This window comes from Chelonia mydas, chromosome 6 (assembly GCF_015237465.2).
Source record: "Chelonia mydas isolate rCheMyd1 chromosome 6, rCheMyd1.pri.v2, whole genome shotgun sequence".
Classification (NCBI taxonomy): domain Eukaryota; kingdom Metazoa; phylum Chordata; order Testudines; family Cheloniidae; genus Chelonia; species Chelonia mydas.
This window is the reverse complement of record NC_051246.2, coordinates 119861654-119880956: the sequence shown is the minus strand read 5'-3', so window position 1 is coordinate 119880956 and position 19303 is coordinate 119861654. Positions and strand designations below refer to the sequence as shown.

At 38.6% G+C, this 19303-nt stretch overlaps 1 protein-coding gene across 11 annotated transcripts in view; it reads left to right on the top strand.

Annotated features, from left to right (window-relative positions):
* The window catches only part of SLC38A6 (solute carrier family 38 member 6), a 54840-nt gene extending 43810 nt beyond the window's left edge, over positions 1 to 11030 (top strand). For 6 of the 11 annotated variants that reach the window (XM_037901136.2, XM_043550151.1, XM_043550150.1 and 3 more), the window contains 4 exons: positions 3573 to 3697; positions 4597 to 4741; positions 4891 to 4985; positions 6332 to 11030. In XM_037901136.2, coding sequence (XP_037757064.1) covers positions 3573 to 3697; positions 4597 to 4741; positions 4891 to 4985; positions 6332 to 6412 — 446 coding nt within the window. In that variant the 3' untranslated portion in view covers positions 6413 to 11030. Of the gene's footprint in view, positions 1 to 3572; positions 3703 to 4596; positions 4742 to 4890; positions 4986 to 6331 lie in introns of those variants that run through there. The other 5 variants (XR_005225631.2, XM_037901138.2, XR_005225632.2 and 2 more) reach the window with 4 other exon arrangements.
* Positions 11031 to 19303: the final 8273 nt, after the last annotated feature.

The window sequence follows — 19303 nt, the reverse complement described above, 5'->3', positions numbered from 1 at the left end:
ATCTGGCACAACACCAGTCCTGTTGACACCTACCAAATAATTACTGATCTGCAGAGGAAATTGCTTTGAGTTCTTGCAAAAAAGCACACTGCCTCTTCAGAGCATTAATGTATTTCTCTTGTAGGCACAACAAATTCCTATTATCAATTAAATGGTGGAGACTAGCAGTCCCTACCTTATGCCTTTGCTATTGGTGTAGGACTGCTCCTGCTAGCTTTCTAACCTGACTTTTACTGCCTTCTTGCAAATTAGCTCTCCCCGCCCTGCTCCTGCCAGCTTTCTAACCTGACTTTTACTGCCTTCCTGCAAATTAGCTCCCCCCCCGCCCTTGATTCCCCTTTGTCTGGATCTGACCGTGACAGAGCAAATAAGTTACCTGGGCTTCCCCTCAAATGATAAAAGCCTGATTCACCTTGCTGCCTAGCACCATGTCAGATTGGTCAATGCAACATGGGCTAGTTCCACCACATGCTGGCTCTTTCCACATGGAAGAAAGTTGAAACAAACAGCCTACGCGGGAATGTGGGTGCGGAGTACCACTGCAGAAGACCACTGAAGCTGATTCCAGGGTGGGGTTCCTGTTCATTTTGTTTCCAGATAAGTCCCCAGCAAAAAGGGAAAGGAAGAAAGAGCACTGAAGTCATGTCCTGGAGACCATGTTCCTGGTCCCTTATGCAGTAGACCTAATTGGAGCTTTGCTCTGCCTTGACTCCAGCCCTTAACCTTTACTTTGATTGAAATGATTGTCTCTTTTCCTTTCCTTTCAGGCCTGATGGTATAATGTACATTAGTTAAATAGGTTTTTTTGCAGAGGATACATACAGGGTTCTTTCCTGTGTGCAGGCTACTCCTTCCCTATCTTTAGCCAAAAAGGCAAATTAAATTGCATGAGTGAATCTCCCCCACCCCTGCCCCACCTCTCCATCCCCTTGTCATAAACGCCATTCTTAGAAAAGTAAAAACCAACTGGAAAGGAAAAAAGAACTCCTTTGAGAACAGATGTTTCTTCTACATCCAGTTTGGAAGGATGTTGACTCTTTGCTGTGGATCTGTAAGTCAGGGTGACCAAGAGGCTTTGATAGGAGCAGAAGCCCATGGTAGCATAAATCTGCTATGAGTTAGAGTAGTGGATCATCTGTAGGCGAGTGATTTTTGTTAAAATCATGGCATCTTCCAAGAAAAGTCATGAATGGTCAGGATGAAAGGGCAAAAGTCGTGGAAACAAAAGTGAAAGTTGCAGTTATTGGTTTGTTTTCTAAGTAATCATCATTTCCCACTTTTAGTACCAAAAATAGGAGTTGTGCTTGTGCTATAAGAGATTTGAACATAATAGTTGCCACCCCAGATGTGACTTTTGTAAAACTAATCTCACTCTCCAAATAGTTTTAAAATGGTGGTGGAGTAAGAGAAGAACCCTCATTACTGTTGAGGGAATTAAAGTTCTTACTGAAAGTTCTCTTACCTGGTCTCTTACGTTGCTTCTACCCTGTTTTCTATTAAATTATTGTACTTCCCAGGGTTTAACTTGCGAGCTCTCAAGCACCAGTCTTTTGCCACAACATCCAATCACTTACATGTCAAACAAATCTCAATCTCATGTGTCATTAATAGAAGTTAACATGTTAAAGTCATTAATGACTTTAGCCAATCATCCTTTCCCCATAATAACTAGTCTGCAAAAATACTGAAAGAAGGCAACTATTAGACAACAGTAGCATATATACATTAGGAAGAATAACCAAGAATTTCTCTTTGAAATTAGAGGCGCTGCAGCTACTTTCCCAAATGGTGAAATTTTACCTTCCAAATCACTTTATACCATATGTGTATGGAAAGCTGAACATGTAAGGTCAATTGGTCCAGCAGAAAGAGTTTACTTCTGAGCAAATTCACCACCCAGTTTAACCAAAAAGTGTATCCTAGTTTTCTGTTCCAGAAATAAAGAATCAGCTATATGGCACAGTGCCTTGGCTTATTGAATTCCACCCTTTTTTTCCTCTGTTCAGACAAATGATCAAGAAGACTAAAAACCTAGCAAAAATTGTTCTGATTACTTCTAACTACTGAGACCCTCATTCTTCAAACTGGAGGTGTCAGTTAGCAAGCCTATTCTCTAGGACATGCCATAGCAGGACCAAATTTTTCAAATGCATTATACCAGGCTTCACCTTACTGCTTGGAGCCTGAGAGGGTAAATCCTCTTGTATTCCCCATGGATTATTACTATTCTGGCATAAACCAGAAAAGATTCTGATAAGGTCTTATTTGGTCTGAATATTTTTCCTTTGGTCTTAGTTTAACGAAGTGGACCCTCTTCAAGCCCCACTCATCGCTATTTTAGATATCTTCTTTGAAGGCTACCACAAATGCCTTGGTTACAGCTCATCAAGTTCAGTTATCTACAGAAGGGGCCTTGAGTTGTGCTGTCTTTACAGGATAATTTATCATCTGTCTCATCATCATCATCTGTTTTCTTTAAGCCACCAGGGTATACCTGCAGTGTAAGTGCAGGGTTAGTAAAACTCGAGTTAGCAGACCTTGGATTTGTTAATGAAGCACTGGAGCATCTATACTCTTTAAAAAAAGAAAAGGAGTACTTGTGGCACCTTAGAGACTAACCAGTTTATTTGAGCATGAGCTTTCGTGAGCTACAGCTCACTTCATCGGATGCATACTGTGGAAATTGCAGAAGACATTATTATATACACAGACACCATGAAATAATACCTCCTCCCACCCCACTCTCCTGCTGGTAATAGCTTATCTAAAGTGATCATCAAGATGGGCCATTTCCAGCACAAATCCAGGTTTTCTCACCCTCCGCCCCCCCACAGACTGTACACAGTGGGGGGGTGGAGGGTGAGAAAACCTGGATTTGTGCTGGAAATGGCCCATCTTGATGATCACTTTAGATAAGCTATTACCAGCAGGAGAGTGGGGTGGGAGGAGGTATTATTTCATGGTGTCTGTGTATATAATAATGTCTTCTGCAATTTCCACAGTATGCATCCGATGAAGTGAGCTGTAGCTCACGAAAGCTCATGCTCAAATAAATTGGTTAGTCTCTAAGGTGCCACAAGTACTTCTTTTCTTTTTGCGAATACAGACTAACACGGCTGTTACTCTGAAATCTATACTCTTTGTAATCCTGCCTTGGGCTCCATTGTCTATACTACATTATGCAGGCTTGAGTCCAACCACCCATATCCCTGACACTAGCACAGTGTTGCCTTGCCTGTGGATTGGCCAGCTTATAGTCTACATCTGCAAAGCCTGAGTATCCCTCTCTTGTAGCCCTTTCTTCTCCATGTTTGTTTTCTCACTTGTACATAGCTTGGTTTCATGACTCAGACAATAGAAGTTTCTCTAGATTGTGTATGAAACATACATATGTTTATTGTTGGCTTCATTAGGGGCAGGAAGAAATTTGTACACGGCCTCCATTCTGCTATGGGCACAAAACAGCCTAGTAGTTGCTCCAAATGGAAACTTTGAGAATTAATATAGGTGAGATATAGTTGTTCTGTTTCTGAATTCCCTTTGGTTTGACATTCAATTTCTTGGTTTTTCAGACAAAGTGGACTCAGAATTACTTCAAGGTTACACCAGGTACCTGCCGCATGATATTGTCATCATGACTGTAAAACTAGGCATGTTATTTGCTGTGATTTTGACAGTGCCTCTAATCCATTTCCCTGTAAGTACTCCTAAAAGTTTTGATGCTGGCATAGCAGTTTCATAGTATGGTAATGCTAATTCTTTGCAGACTGCAATATTAGAGTCACATCTAGCTTTGTGTATCTTACTCATTTGTCAAGTGATTGATCAAAGACCTCATACTTGCATATGTTCCATGAAAACTCCAAAATAACAACTAACCACTAAGCTAATTTATGCTTTCTGAGACTGAGCTTAGATTTAAACTAACCCACAGCATTGTTTTTAATTTAGAGACTAAAGTATTTCTAAAGTTTATTTTGTTTCATTTTTCTTAAATTCTGTTTTCAAAAGGCTGTATGGAGAGGAAAATTGAAGTCAGCAAATAATACTTTGCTGCTAGTGATTTAACGAAAGTTTAATGTAGCTTTGTCTTCACATAGTGTAACATTTACTTAAGTTTTAAAGCAGTATTTATCACGTGGTTCTAAAATTTAGGGGACAATTCTGTCAGTTGGTAGGGGATTTATGTTCAGAACTTCATTTAGTTTTCAGGATAATGATATGCCTCTCTGGATAAACGTAACCATTAGCAAATATTAACATCAAAGTATATCCAACTACTACAATCCATATGCTCTTCATAAGGAGCTAGTTACATATATTAATGATTTGTGTGTGCACACAATTTTGCAGTAATTTAAATGTTTTGTTCTTTAAAGGCAGTAAAGTATATGTGTCATATTTTCTATGACATTTATATGTGAACACCTTTTTTCTTGGCTTTTGTTGAACTACATCAATAAATGTTTTCCTTTAAAACTGTCTTTTCCAAGTAAAACCTAAGGTATACTTTATCAAAATGGAAATAACAATAAGGCTTTTAGAATAAAGTTTTTTGTGCCTGCTTGAATTTTTTTTCCCCCTTTCATTATATAGGCAAGGAAGGCTGTAATGATGATATTTTTATCTCATCTTCCTACTTCATGGATTTGCCATATCCTTGTCACTTTAGCACTCAATGCAATCATTGTTTTGCTTGCATTGTTTGTGCCCGATATTAGAAATGTATTTGGATTAGTTGGTAAGTTTTTTTTTGTTTGTTTGTTTGGGTTTTTGTTGTTTTGTTTTGGGGATTATGGGGTTCTATTCTAAAAAGATCACACAATATATCTGCTTATATCCCTGTACCAGTCTTACTACAAATAATTTTTTTCTTATTATCTTGTAAAGGCTCTACCACATCTACGTGTTTGCTCTTTGTGTATCCTGGACTGTTTTATCTTAAACTTAGCAGGGAGGACTTTATATCACGACAGAAGCTTGGGGTATGATATTTTTCCATGTGTTGTTATTGTATGCAAGGATTCTAATGTTAGATAAATTTTATTATACTACAGAATATGCTTTGCCTTTTGCACTGCACCCATTTTTAGCAGCCTGAAGTCTGCAATAGTAGTGTGGAGTTTGTCTTCTGCGACGTTCTGTTTCAGTTCTCTGGTCTTATTGAAACTAATGTAGTCCACCTCTTTCATGAACCTAAGCTGTGTAATATTGATCTGAATCCACATTTCCCCAAAGTCCAGATCTGGGGCTTTAAACCAGATCCATCTGTTTTTAAACACAGTTCTGATATAGTTTGGCCTTGTCCATGTTGTCCAGCCAAACCATGTTTGTGTGGAACACTGTTTATATGCTGTTCCCTAATAAACCTTCCTTGGCACAAGCCCCCTTTTCCCCTAACGTTTCCCACAGCTGATACAACAGCTACAGCACTACCAGTGGTAGCCATTGAGGGAGTTCTAATGCAACCAACATGCTGCTGCCTGTGGCCATGGTCATTGTCATTTTAACCACCATATCAACTGAGAAAAGTTAGAGGACACAGTGGTTAAAATGCCAGCAGACCATCTACGCTGATGTTCCCACCATTTTTATCTCCCCTCGCCCTCTCCTCTATAGGGTTGCACTAGGACTACCAATTATGGGAAATCTTAGTGGAAAGGCTAGTATTGACACCTACATACAGTTTAAAGTCTTGAGTAGCTTGTGTAGATAGAGCATGATAACATCAGCAGAGCTGGCTATAAATCAGTAATCTGCTTACTGTTATAACCATGTCAATGCTATTGAAAATAGAATGCTGTTTCTAAACATGGTTTCCAGAGGGTCTGTCTCTATCCGCCCTGGCTGCTCTAGCAGAGTTTGGAATGTATTTAACTAGAACTGTCTTTAAAGTAGAGTTTAAATTCTGTTTCTTAACTTACTTTGAGCCCCTGTGTGCATAGGGTCAAATGGAATTAATTCCTTTCCAGGAATTTAGTTAAATATGCAAAGTTCATCTACACAGTTCCCAGGTGGATAGTGTGGACACACTAAACTGGTTTTGAAAGGGAATTCTTTGTGAAATCATTCCCAAAGCAGGCTTAGCTTAGTGTTCATATAGATGAATAGCTTTCTGAATATATTTAATTTGTGTTGGAAAGAGCAGCTGTGTTTAAATACTTTGGTTATTTTAAACGTAGCAGATCATTTAAAAAATATGCTGTTAAAGCCTGTCAGTGCATTGGAGGTAGAATTTCTTTTTCATAGTCAGGGTCTTAATAGCAATTCTCAGAAGTATAAATTGAATTCGGCTGTTCAACATTCACTGTTTGTTCTTCTGTCTTCACAGGCTTGTGCATTGTTTATTTTTGGCATACTTATTGGTCTCTTAAGTTTAGCCTTAATCATTTTCAATTGGATTAATCAATAAAATCCCTTCCATTGCTTCTTGAGCTGGACTTGAGAGAGACAATTCTCAGCAACATATTGCAAATTCTCAACTGAATGCTGGACATCTTCAAGAAGAAACCCTTCAAAAGCTGTGTATGAAACAAGTAACATTTTGTTTGTTTACTCTCATGTCCATTTCTTTGACTGGTTTACTTCTCGCACAATTAAACTCTTCCATTCTACAAATATATTAGTCTTAAAATGACTTCACATGACCCAGGTGAAGAGGTCACTTTATGACACGACATTATATAGTGTGCTTACAATGCAAAAAATATTTTGTTTCAGGCTTTCAGATTTTAAAGGGTCAGAGGTCTGCATCTGAACCTGCCCTAACACCCTGAGTTCTGGCTTGGATTCAGCTGATTTCCCTTGAGATGGGCAGATTTTACAAAAACTTGTGCATTCATAATATTGAAAGTCTCACAACAGCAGTTATAAAAGGATTTGCATCACTTTCATTAAAATAGCTTTCAAAATTTTACCACCCTCGTATTGAAATCTTGAAGCTGATTTGGTCTCCACACTGTTACCCTACCCAACAGGAAGATTTCCCCTCCCACCAGCGTATTCCTCTATTTGAAATTGCACTTTTAAATTATGTATAGTTTATACTTCACTGGATTTAGGCCTTCTTGGAATGAGTCTGTCAAATAAACTCTGTGCCCTTCTAGGATATTTGTTGTGTATTTCGGAAGCGCTAGCAATCACTGTTTTGCACTTAAGATCTTCCAGCATTTCAATTACAAATGCCAATTTTTGAATATTGGTCACCTAATATGAGTATTCAAAGCATTAGAGGCCTGATTTTTTTTTAACCCCCCCCAACACACACATGTGTAACTCAATTAGCTTCCATAAGTACTCATAAGTACTACAGCAAGAAGGAACCATTATGATCATCTAGCCTGATTTGCATAAGACAGGCCATAAAACTTCATTCAATGATTCTGACTTCTAGCCCCATAATTTATGGTTGAACTAGAGTGTGTCTAAATTTTACACTGACGTAAGTTAGAGAAGAATCAGACTCCAAGAGTGAAATCCTGGGACTATTGAAGTTAATGAGACTTTTGCCATATAAGACCAGAGTTTCACCCCACATCGCTAAACCCTTACATATCCCCTTCTGCACTCTTTATGCTTAAAATGAAATATGATGGCCATTTTCAGCAGCAGTTGGACTTCCTCTGAGCTCTAATCCACACAATGCTAAAAATGGTATTGGCAGCCCAGAGCCAACATTGCTTACACCAGAGGAGCTGAAACAGTGATAGGAATGATGGTCAATTTTTTGAAAATTTCTTTGTTGTTGAGAATATCGTTTAAAATGAAAATGCTCTAATCTATAGATTTTTTTTTATCTTCTAAGGAAGTTAAGAAGATAAAATGAGACCTACATAAAGTTAAGTAATTAGTCCTCAGACTGGAGCAGCAAGATTTAGAGGCTTGGAAACTTCACTATTTCCAGATGTGATATTTCTTTTAATTTGATTGGCTACTTACTGTTACATCTGAAATGTAAAATAAGATACAAAAGTGAAATGCTCTAAAGTAACATTTATGCAGTTCAGCTGTATTTTGCAACTTTAATTTAAAATAAACTCAGCTGACACAATTTTCAGTTGTGCAGTTGAGGGAAGTCGATGCAAAGATAGCTCTGATCGCCAGCTCTAGTCCTGGGCCAACAGAGGGCTAAACAGGACTGCTTCAACTTCCAACCGCAAGAATGGGTACAGACCATTCTGCCAGCCCAGGATTCCTCCATGCCAAAGAGAATTCTCAGCTACCCTTTCGTCTGTCTCTATAGCAGAGTCAGTGTGCTGCTTTGATGGAGCAAAGTGACCTGATCAGGGCCCAGGATCTGACCTTAGGAGTTTCTGTAGCATATTTCTCTTGTCTTCATGAATGAACATAATATATCTCATGAAAGTTTACGGTGTAGCCTTGAGCTGAAACAAACTGTTGGGGAAAGTTTGGGTACCTCTGAACATAAGAAGTTTCCTGCCTCCTTTGATCAAGGGATTGGCAGTGTGGATTACTGTGGAAGCCTAGAACAAACACATGAAGGAGGCTCTCTGTCCTGCCATTGATCCCTCTTGCAATTATTCCCACATTTTACTCCTGATAAACAAATATCACTATCTTTTCTTTCCATGGTATGTCTTAAGTTCCCCCTTCTACTAAATGTTCAGCTGTTCAGATATTTCAATGAGCGGTGTAAAAACCTAAATCTTGGGTAACCTAAACCTTGGATAGATGTTACCCAGCCATCTTGAGTAAATGCGACAGTAGGGACAGTTGTGAATCAGCTACTTGTTTTTCATATGTGGCCTGATCCAAAGACCATTTGAAGTCAATGAGCATTGTTCTATTCATTTGAATGAGCGTTGGATCAGTCTCCATGTTTACTTGTAGCTTTTTTGCAAGGACACTAATAATCTACAAGAATATTAATCAAAATCAGGGGAATTTCTGTGGGAATTCTTTATTTCACATACTACTTTGCCCTACTCTCATATCTTAATATCTAGTAATATCTGCAAGACATGATTATGGTAATCTAAAAAGGTATTTTAAACTGCACAGTAAGTTAACATTAAAAACTTAACTGGGTGAACTGGAAAGCTTATAAAAACCTGGCAAGATCTGCAGTTTTCTTATACCTACCTGGAAAAAAAAAATGAGTGTGTCCAGCGTTAAATTTAATAGCCTGCTCTTCTGAAAGGACTGGATTTACAATGGGGTTTGTGTGCATAATTTTGAAGAATGCAGCTAAGGAAATATCTGAAAGCATATGAACATACCAATGCTATATTTGTAATGGTTTCCCATTTAAAATACCAACTTTACACTGTAATCTAGGTAAACATGACACTTTTAACATGGCTGGGTACAGCCAAATAGTTAAGCTTTTAAATGGCTAATACTAGTTTGTGAAGTTAATACTCCATTAAGGGGAATGGAAGCAATTCACACCTCCGTTGGAGCTATATTATTTCAGTTTAGGTGCAGAGTATTGCAGACAAGACAGCAGTGCATTGATTTATAGTATGAGGGTTATCTTCACAAGGAGAAGATTTCAGAGTAGCAGCCGTGTTAGTCTGTATTCGCAAAAAGAAAAGGAGTACTAGTGGCACCTTAGAGACTAACCAATTTATTTTCTTTTTACAAGGAGAAGAGTTACAAATGTTTCTTTTGAAAAGAAATACATCTATAGGAAATTAAGTTTGGCAGAACCTAAAATCTGGAGAAATAACCTCAGTTTCCAGAACACTGACACTTCTATTGTCCTTGCTCATATGCTTGCCTATATTGTGGGAGAGTCCCTCGATAAAAGCTACCGTTTCTCTCCCCTCATTAATTATATCAAAAAAGGAAAAAAGGAGTTTGCTTGTACTCATTGAAACATGTTTTTAGTTTTTGTGAAATGCTGACATTTTTCTATATTTTAATCAGTGCTATCTGGTAAGCAGTTTGCCTCTTAATATTTACATAGTGCTTTGTTTTCACAGCACTAGAAATGTAATCTAATTAAAATTCTCTGCTGTATATATCCCTGTATGTTTAACACAGTTGAGTTTCTTATGCCTTTTGTTTCACTACATAGTAGATCTGAGGCCTCGTCTACACTACTGTGGTAAGTCGAGCTAAGTTACACTACTCCAGCTATGTGAATAATGTAGCGTAGGTCAACTTACTGTGGTGTCTATACTGCGCTGCATCGACGGCAGTACCTTAATCTTCTCGTTCCGGTGGAGTACCGGAGTCAACTGGAGAGCACTGTGTGGTCGATTTAGCGAGTCTAGTGAAAGACCTGCTAAATCAACCCCCGCTGCATCAATTGCAGCAGCATCAATCCCCGGTAAGTGTAGACGTGGCCTAAGATGAACTGAATAGTCATGTTATGACCTATATTTTTGTATAACATTCCCATTATTTTCAGTTGGACTGTCACTGTGCAGATATTGTTTTTAGTTTAACAGCCCAGCTACTTAAATATGCATGATATGGGATGGAATGTATAGTGTTCATTTCTGATAAGAAATGTGGTGGGAATTGTCCCACTTTTTGGAGGATTCCTTCCATGCAGTGCTTGGAGGCATGCCTGGCCAGAATTCTGAAGTAATTTAATAAATGTCTGATCAATTTGAATACATCATATTTCACACTCAAGAACAGTAGAAATTACGTCCTACTAACTATAACAAAATAATTATGTACTGTTGCAATGCAATTGCTATCGTTTTTGTCACTGTTATGGTAACACCCATTTTGAGAAACGTGCTTAAACAGCTGATGTTTACATTGTTTTCATGAGAGAGAAAACGAGCTCACATCCAATTCATACATTTCTTGTGCTCTGTGGAAATGTCATTTTATGTGGGTAAAAATAGTGTATAAATTTAGTTCATGAAGATCATTTTTAAAAACACTGTGAAGCACCTATTTTACTGGAGACACTAACAGTATAAAACTGGCTCAGAATCAGGGCCCTCGTTATGAAGACAGTTTTGCCAAATGTGAATTGTTATTTTTTTTTCTTTCTACGAGGTATGAATTTCTGTGTATGTGCAAATAAACTATGCAACAATGTATGATTGTGGAAATAATTGCATTTAATTTATTTTATTGACTATTAAGGAATGCTGCTCATAACCCTAGAATCTGTGATATATAAAAAGAAAAAGATTTTGGATTTTTTTCACCAATGTAACTGAGTTACCAGTTCCGTTTAATTCAGTAAAATATCAGATTAAACTAAACCGCTGTAAACACTGTTGAAAAGGGTTTCAGTGTGCTGAACTGTCTAGAGTAGTTCATAAACATGGATGCTGACCTCAAGGCAGACTGTTACAAACAGGACACAAACCCCAAATTGGTTGTGTGTTCTATAATTAGATTTCCCCAGCTATCGAGTGTGAAGCATTATAAAAGACAGTCCCCTTAGGCACTCTGGTCTATCTTGCCACCCAGGCAAGCCTGCCTTTGTGATAGATGGTCTCTTACACCAAAAATCACAACAATATTCAGGTTACTCCTAGTCCCAAAGGATCAGTCACTTACACCAGGTCAGTTGCACCTCAGATCACCAGAGACCACACTTGTAGCCAATCCAGTAATTAACTAAAGATTTATTAACTAAGAAAAGGAAATGAGTTATTTACAAGGTTAAAGAAGGTGAATATATGCACAAAAATGTGTTTGGCTTAGGTTCCAAAATGTAATTGCAGCTGCTGTAACATGCAAGCTCTGTATGTCCTTTAGCGCTAACTCAAGCTAAGCAGCTTGCGGGGGGAACGCTGGCTTACGTTTAGAAATATTGTCTTCTCCAAATTCCAAGCAACATGGTGATATAGTTCCTTCTGGTCAGGGATCTTTATTACCTTCCCCCAGAGTTCAAACTTTAATGGAACGAGGGTTTGTGCACATCCCCTCTTCATGGTTGTGGGGGAAGCAATCAACAAAGTCTTTCAGTCATTGATGTTCCACAACAATTTGCCTGGTGTCCATAGTTCTTTTGTTGGGCAGGAGATGGACATGTGTTAAACTAGTATTTCACACTTGGTAATGGTTCTCTCCTGATTAGGGATGTTTACAGTTTCATAGCAAACACTTTTATAGTTATAAAGCAAACACTTAAATATTTCTTTTAACATGGTATACAGATATAATAAGTGGGATTAATGCATGCAGGAACTCACAAGCATTTCATAAATTCCAAATACAAAACACGTTTATAAACTGAACATCTGTTTTAAAAGTGCTAACATGCAGGTGAACCAGACTAGTTTCCAACTATGCATTTGTCAGTGTTCAGTGAAGCTTAGGGGCCTTGGCATGAGCTGGCACCTGATCTACCAGCATCACACAGTGATTCTAAATTACAGGTTTGTGCCAGTATAATTAAATCAATTTAATTACTGTTTCAAGCTGTCTAGTAAGTATAAAGTAAGAATGCTGTATTTGGGTAGTATACTTTTATATAAAAAAGTGTTCAGATACTACAGTGATGAGAGCCATATCTGCACCTAGATAAACTAAACCAGAACCATTTCCTTTCAAATAATCCTGCTCAGCCCTTCCTGCCATCCTCATAACAAACAAGAGTTAAGGGGAATGCGGTTTAGTTGAACCCAGATTTGAACCACCCATGCTCCTGGCTGTTTTTCTGACACTCCCTCCTTATCTTGCTTTCTCTCCCCCCTTTACTTTCAGAAAAGAGAGAGGGATGAAATCCAAGTCCCATTGAAGTCAGCGCAAGATTTGCCATTGACTTCAGTGTGGCCAGAATTTTGCCATTAGGCTGCAGCCACACAATTTTGGTCCAGTTTTGGGTACAGAGTTTGAAAACCTTCTCTTAAAAGTCCAGGTGTATTGAGATTGTGTTCCAGAATATCTCTTTGTTTGGGTCATATAGGTGTTTATATAGATACTAAATATACATATCTATATCAATATCATCCTTTTAAAAGAAAAAGGGATTGGTTGCCAAATTGCCACAGATCAAATTTATTTTAATGTTTTTACTTCTGTAGGAGAAATACTTATGTAATATCTAATTAAAGATTCAAAATCAGATTAGCAAACCAACTGGACAGAGTGTTAAACTATTCTGAGTAAGACAGATCATGTACAACTTTTTTTTGAATTAGGCTTTGATTTTAATTCAATACTTAAACTGAAATTGTAGTTCTGCCGTTTGAGTTAAAGCTGAAGGAGCTTTAATTGTAGCTTGTAACCTTTTTTTTTCTTTTCCCCCTGACTGAAAGACTTAATAAAGGGTGTATTTTCTTCATTTATTTTCTGTTCTTATTCAAGCAACACCACCAATGGCAGAAAATTTCAAGTATTAGGTTGTATAATCTCTAGATCAGTATTTTTCCCAGGAATTGAAATGAATGGGGTGGGAGGGGTTTCAAATTTACAGGGGGGTGAGGGCCAGTGGATAACACTGTGACGGCAAAGGTGAGGTGAATGGCACCATAGTAAAAACTGAAAAATGTTGCACAACTATTTTATTAGATTTAAAAATGTCACACAAAGTTGGCTACTCAAGCCTTCTATGAAGCACTACATCTACATCCTCCTTGGTTTCTTGTAATTTTGCACAATTCTGCTAATGAACGTCTTGAATGCAGCATGTTCATCATTGGTGGCTTCTCATGAGCAGAAGATGACTTCTTTCAGAACACAAACTTCTATTCAGTGATTGAAAAAGAACGCTCAACTGTAGTTGTTGTGACTGGGAGTAGCAAGAGATTAATTCCTACTTCTTTCATCTCAGGAAACATAACGCAAAGATTGGGTCGAGCCACTAGTAATGATGATAAAAAGAAGTTGAAGTCAAATCTTCATTCATTCCTCATATGACATTCCACTTTGTGTTCAAATTCTCTATTCTGTCCTAATCACATGGCAGTCCCATTACTGGTAATGCCTCACTCCACTCAACTGTTAGTGTATTATAAGACAGGCATCTGTAAAAGCTACGTAGAGATTTAGTAGAATCCAGAAGTCGTTGTTGTAGATTTGTAAGAATCAAGTCTATGCACTTTTTCAGCTGGCTTAATAAACACTTCTTGTCCTCCTCACTTAAGGATTCAACGTAAGTGCCTTCATTGGTCAACTTCTGTACTGAAGTCCTTGCTTCTTCCAGGGCATTTTCAATAGCTATCTTTCTGATCAACATTTCTATTGCTGAACAAAGATATACTACTGTTGTAGCAGATGTCTGGAGGACATTGTTTAATAACCTAAAAAACAGTAGACAAAAAAGAGAGAGAATGGCAATTGTCTTCTCTGAACATAGTAACAAAAGTAGTCCACCAGCCTCCCTACTTAGATCCATCCCATCTTGGTAGACACTTTCCAAAGCCAGTCATAATGGTTGCAGTAATTTTAAGACATCAGCCAAGGATTATTTGTGAGAAAGACAGCGGGTATTCCCAGGATGGACTAATTTGAACTTCAGTCCCAGAGCATCTTCTATTTTTTTTCAAGACATTCAATCTTTTCAGACTCTTGCTGAAAAATAGAGTATAACAAAGACATTACATTTGTGGCTTTTTAAAATGTCTTTTGAAGATTCCACAGCTCGTATTAGTGCTAGTTGAGTAGATCATAGAATCGTAGGACTGGAATGGACTTTGAGAAGTCTTCTAGTACAGTCCCCTGCATTCAAGGAAGAACTAAGTATTATCTAGACCATCCCTGACAGTTGATTGTCTAACCTGCTTTTAAAAACCTCCAGTGACGGAGATACCACAACCTCCCTAGGCAATTTATTCCAGTGCTTAACTGCCCTGACAGGAAGTTTTTCCTAACGTTCAGCCTAAATTTCCCTTGCTAAAATTTAATCCCATTGCTTCTTGTCCGAGCGTCAGAGGTTAACAACAACAATTTTTCTCCCTCTTCCTTGGAACAACCTTTTCTGTACTTGAAAACTGTTATGTCCCATTTCCCCCCGACCCCCCACCCCCCTGCAGTCTTCTCCAGACTAAACAAATCCAATTCTTTCAATCTTTCTTCATAGGTCATGTTTTCTAGACTTAAATCATTTGTTGTTGCTCTCCTCTGGACGTTCAGTTTGTCCACATCTTTCCTGAAATATGGCACCCAGAACTGGACACACTACTCCAGATGAGGCCTAATCAGCGCGGAAGAATTACTTCTTGTGTCTTGCTTTCAATACTCCTGCTAATACATCCCAGAATGATGTTTGCTTTTTTTTGCAACAGTATTACACTGTTGACTCATATTTAGCTTGTGATCAACTATGACCCCTAGATCCTTTTCTGCAGTACTCTTTCCTAGGCAATCATTTCCCATTTTGTATGTGTGCAATTGGTTGATCTTTCCTAAATGGAGTACTTTGCGTTTGTCCTTACTGAATGTCGTCCTATTTACTTCAGACCATTTCTTCAGATCATTTTGAATTGTAATCCTGTCCTCCAAAGCCCTTCAAGCCCTCCCAGCTTTAGAAGTGTACTCTTGATGCCATTATCTGAATCATTGATCGAGAAATTGAACAAAACTGGACCCAGGACCAATCCCTGCAGGACTCTACTCAATATACCCTACCAGCTTGACTCTGAACCACTGATAACTACTCTCTAGGACGAGGAACAATTTTCCAACCAGTTATGCACCCACCTTATAGTAGTTCCGCCTAGGTTGTATTTCCCTAGTTTCTTTATGAGAAGGTCATGCAAGACCATATCTAAAGACTTACTAAAGTCAAGATATACCACATCTATCACTTCCTCTCTATCCACAAGGCTTATTACCTTGTCAAAGAAAGCTATTCGGTTGGTTTGACGCTATTTGTTCTTGTCAAATCCATGTTGACTGTCACTTTTGTGATCTTTTAGGTGTTTGCAAATTGATTGCTTAATTATTTGCTCCATTATCTTTGCGGATACTGAAATTTAAGATGGTCTCTGCAGTGTGTATAAGAGATTAGGGTTACGCTTCTCTCTGAACAAAGCTTGTGCGACGCTGTATGAAATATGGGGGGCACTTTATGATATTGTTGATACCAATATTATAAAATTGCAAAGAATCTGACCAGATATGCCATGTGAGGTATCTGCGACCATGTTATAATTTGCCACGTCTGATGATCTTGTTTTATATGTCTGTATCACCTTTGTATTATGAGTTATATATACGTATGGTATATCTGTATTTCCAAACTTGTGCTGTGTTTCTGTGTGACACGCCCAGACAGATTGGCATCAGCATGGCCTAGCCAGTTCGATGGCCCATCAAGGGTGGTCAGCCGTACAATGAACCCATTGAAAGGCCAGGGACTACACCTTATGACTTAGCGATGCATGTGGGGCATGCCTATGGACAGAACCCTAAGGCTTTACCATGCCATGTGCTGTAAAGCTTGTGTTTGGGACACAGGAAGTATAAGCCACATGGCAAAAGGAATGTGAAGGGCAGCTGCATCATCTCCCTTTTGTCTTCATTCCTGGTTCTTGCTTCTGGAGAAACTTTTTTCTACAAACTGAAGTTCTGAACAAAGGACTGAATGACCCATCCAAGCGGTGGATGTGCTCAAGAAGGACTTTCAAGCCAGCAAACTCGCCAATATTGCTACGAACCTGATGTATGGACTCTGAAGTTTCTTTATGTAACTGATTACCATTTAACAGCTCCCTTCTTGTTCTTTCTTTTTTCTTTATAATAAAACTTTAGTTTTAGACAGTAAAGGATTGGCTGGCAGCATGGTATTTTGGGTAAGATCCAAACTAATATTGACCTGGTAACATGGCTTCCCTTTCAGAAGAACATTTTGTGTAGTGAGTAGAGTTTTTAAATAACTTCCCACAGTACTGGACCTATGTGTTGATTGGGAGCCAGAGAACTAGAATGCAATAAAGGAGGCTGTGTGATTTCTTTTTTTCATCTTCTTGATAACCAGTGTGGAGAATCAGAAGCACAGTTTGTGACTGGTTAGTGAGTTTAACTTCTGTGGTAACCATCAGTTTAGAGAGTGTCTTCTCTCCCTTTGCAGCCTTCCCTGATGGTGGCATTTTCAGTGAGGGCCGACCCAGGCACCCCGGGTCACAGTTTGTACTCCACCATGTGTTCCATAGAAGTTTGCAGCTCCATCAAATGCACAAGCAGCCATCTGTTTGGGTACAATTTACAAGCATTTAACTCTTCTAAGATGTGGCTTGTCACAAATGCAGCCAATGTGTCTTCTATAACCCAAACATCTAGAAATGCAACCACTGGCCTACCACTGACATCAAGATAACATACGCAAGACTACTTGATGCTCATTTGCATTGGTGCTTTCATCAGTCATATATGCAAACTTTTTGAATGTGGTGAATAGTTTTTTGAATTTTTTGAATGTTCACTTTTCCAACTGCTGAGTGTTTAACTGTTATACCACATGCTTCTAACCAGTCAGTTGAGTTTCTTGTAGAAAGATATTGAGCATTTGCCGATCTTGTTTGGGACCAGTGTCCAACTTCAGGGTTAACAAGTGTCAATGCACTTAACATTTGTAGTGTATAGTGTAGTTTGTAGTGTGTGGTATCTTTTGCTTAAATAGAAAGTATGATGCAACAGCCATGTTACTTTGCATAAACTGTGTTGTGTCTCCAGCATTCTTAACAGGCTCATAAAGTACTTCTAAAAATGGCTTCGACAGTGACTAGCTTATAAGGCTTTCTGCATGTTGATACAGTCTAGAGACTTGGTGTGTTGCATCCCTTTCACATAGTTTGTCAGAATTGACTTTGCTGATTGGCCTGACAAACCACGTTCCTCCTGTTTAACAATTGTAACAGCGGGAAACTTTCCTTCTTTGTAAGCCGTTTTTTTGCAAGAAGTGCACCAGTAGCCATCTTTTGTAACTTCAATAAATGGGAAAAGTTTGCCTGATAAACATCAGGAATTGCCTTTAGGTTGTGAAGACATTTTCTTCAGTCGGTGTCTGTACTTGTGATTTGGGCTGCTCAGATGTAGATACACTACTTGAACCTTCAGATGACATGTTGGTATGTTCTTGGTCTCTTCATCTTGGTTGGTTTGACCACAGAGGGGTATAAGGGAATCCCATCTCTAAATCGTGTGTGTATATATATAATATAATCTTTCTATTTTAATAGTGATCAGTCTATCATGGGAATATTTATACTTAATGTGAAATTAAAAGGCATTTAAAAATTACCCTATCTTTGTATAAAGTCAAACTTGTGTGTTTTATACAACAAATTTCCTGATTTTGATTCCTCATCCCCTCATACTCCCTGTGCAACAGTCATGGGCTTGTTCCAAAGAAACGGACAAAATAATATTTGCATAACTTATTTGACTGTCTACTCTGTTTCAGAATGATTTGTGTATTATAATTTGTCTGTTTCATTAAACTAAGCTTTGTATTATCTCAGTTAACTTCCTAAACCTACCAGTGTTGCCGATAGTGTCAACTCAGTCTGTTAGTATTATAAAACTATTAGATGACTCTGCCATGCTTTTTCTTTTTAAGTATGGTAGTGGTGTAACGTGGCAAGTCTAGATAGGATCCTCCACATCCTTGCTCCATCCAACCGCTAAAAATTACCGTTTTCCTCCACCCATAAACACTCTCTTTATAGTTGGTTCTGGTGCTTACTCTGGCAGGTGAACAAGAAGTCTCCTTAAATGGTCTAATCTGCCACTCATGGATAAAATGTGGTTGACAATGAGTATGAGACTGTCCAATGGGCTGTTAACTGCTCCTGGAGGATCTGTTTACCTCCAGGACAATAGAAGAAAGGAAAACATTTGTTTTGCTCCTTGAATTATGCTCTCTGACATTTTCAAGTTGCATAAATAACATTGCCCAGTGTGAATTGCAACTGACTGACTCAAAGACAGTAGTTTAATCCATAGGAAACCTGCTACTTGTGCTATGCACAGAGGGACCACTAGGAGGAGCAAAACAGCACAAATACCAGCAGCATGAAACTGAGGAATGGTGGCTAAGTAGCATGCTTACACCAGAATTGCTTCTGCAGGACACCAGGAGATGTGGTTGGCCAGAAGGGGTCAATGGCAGAACTGAGGGTAAGTGCTCCATATGGTGCACTCTCTCTCAGTGGGGCTTGACGTCTGCAGCAAGATGTAGCGGTGGGGTAAAGACGGAGAGTAATCCACTAACTGACTTCTTTAAGAAAGAATGTTGGAGTTTGAGACACTATATAGAACGCAAGCTGCTTGGGACAGGGATCATGTCTTTTTATTAGTCTGTAAAACACCATGCTTACCCATGGTGCCATATAAATAATAATTCATCCTGATAACTTGTGCGCCAAGTTTTAACCTGATACAGTTTGAAAAGTCCAAGCTACAGAGTCTTGGA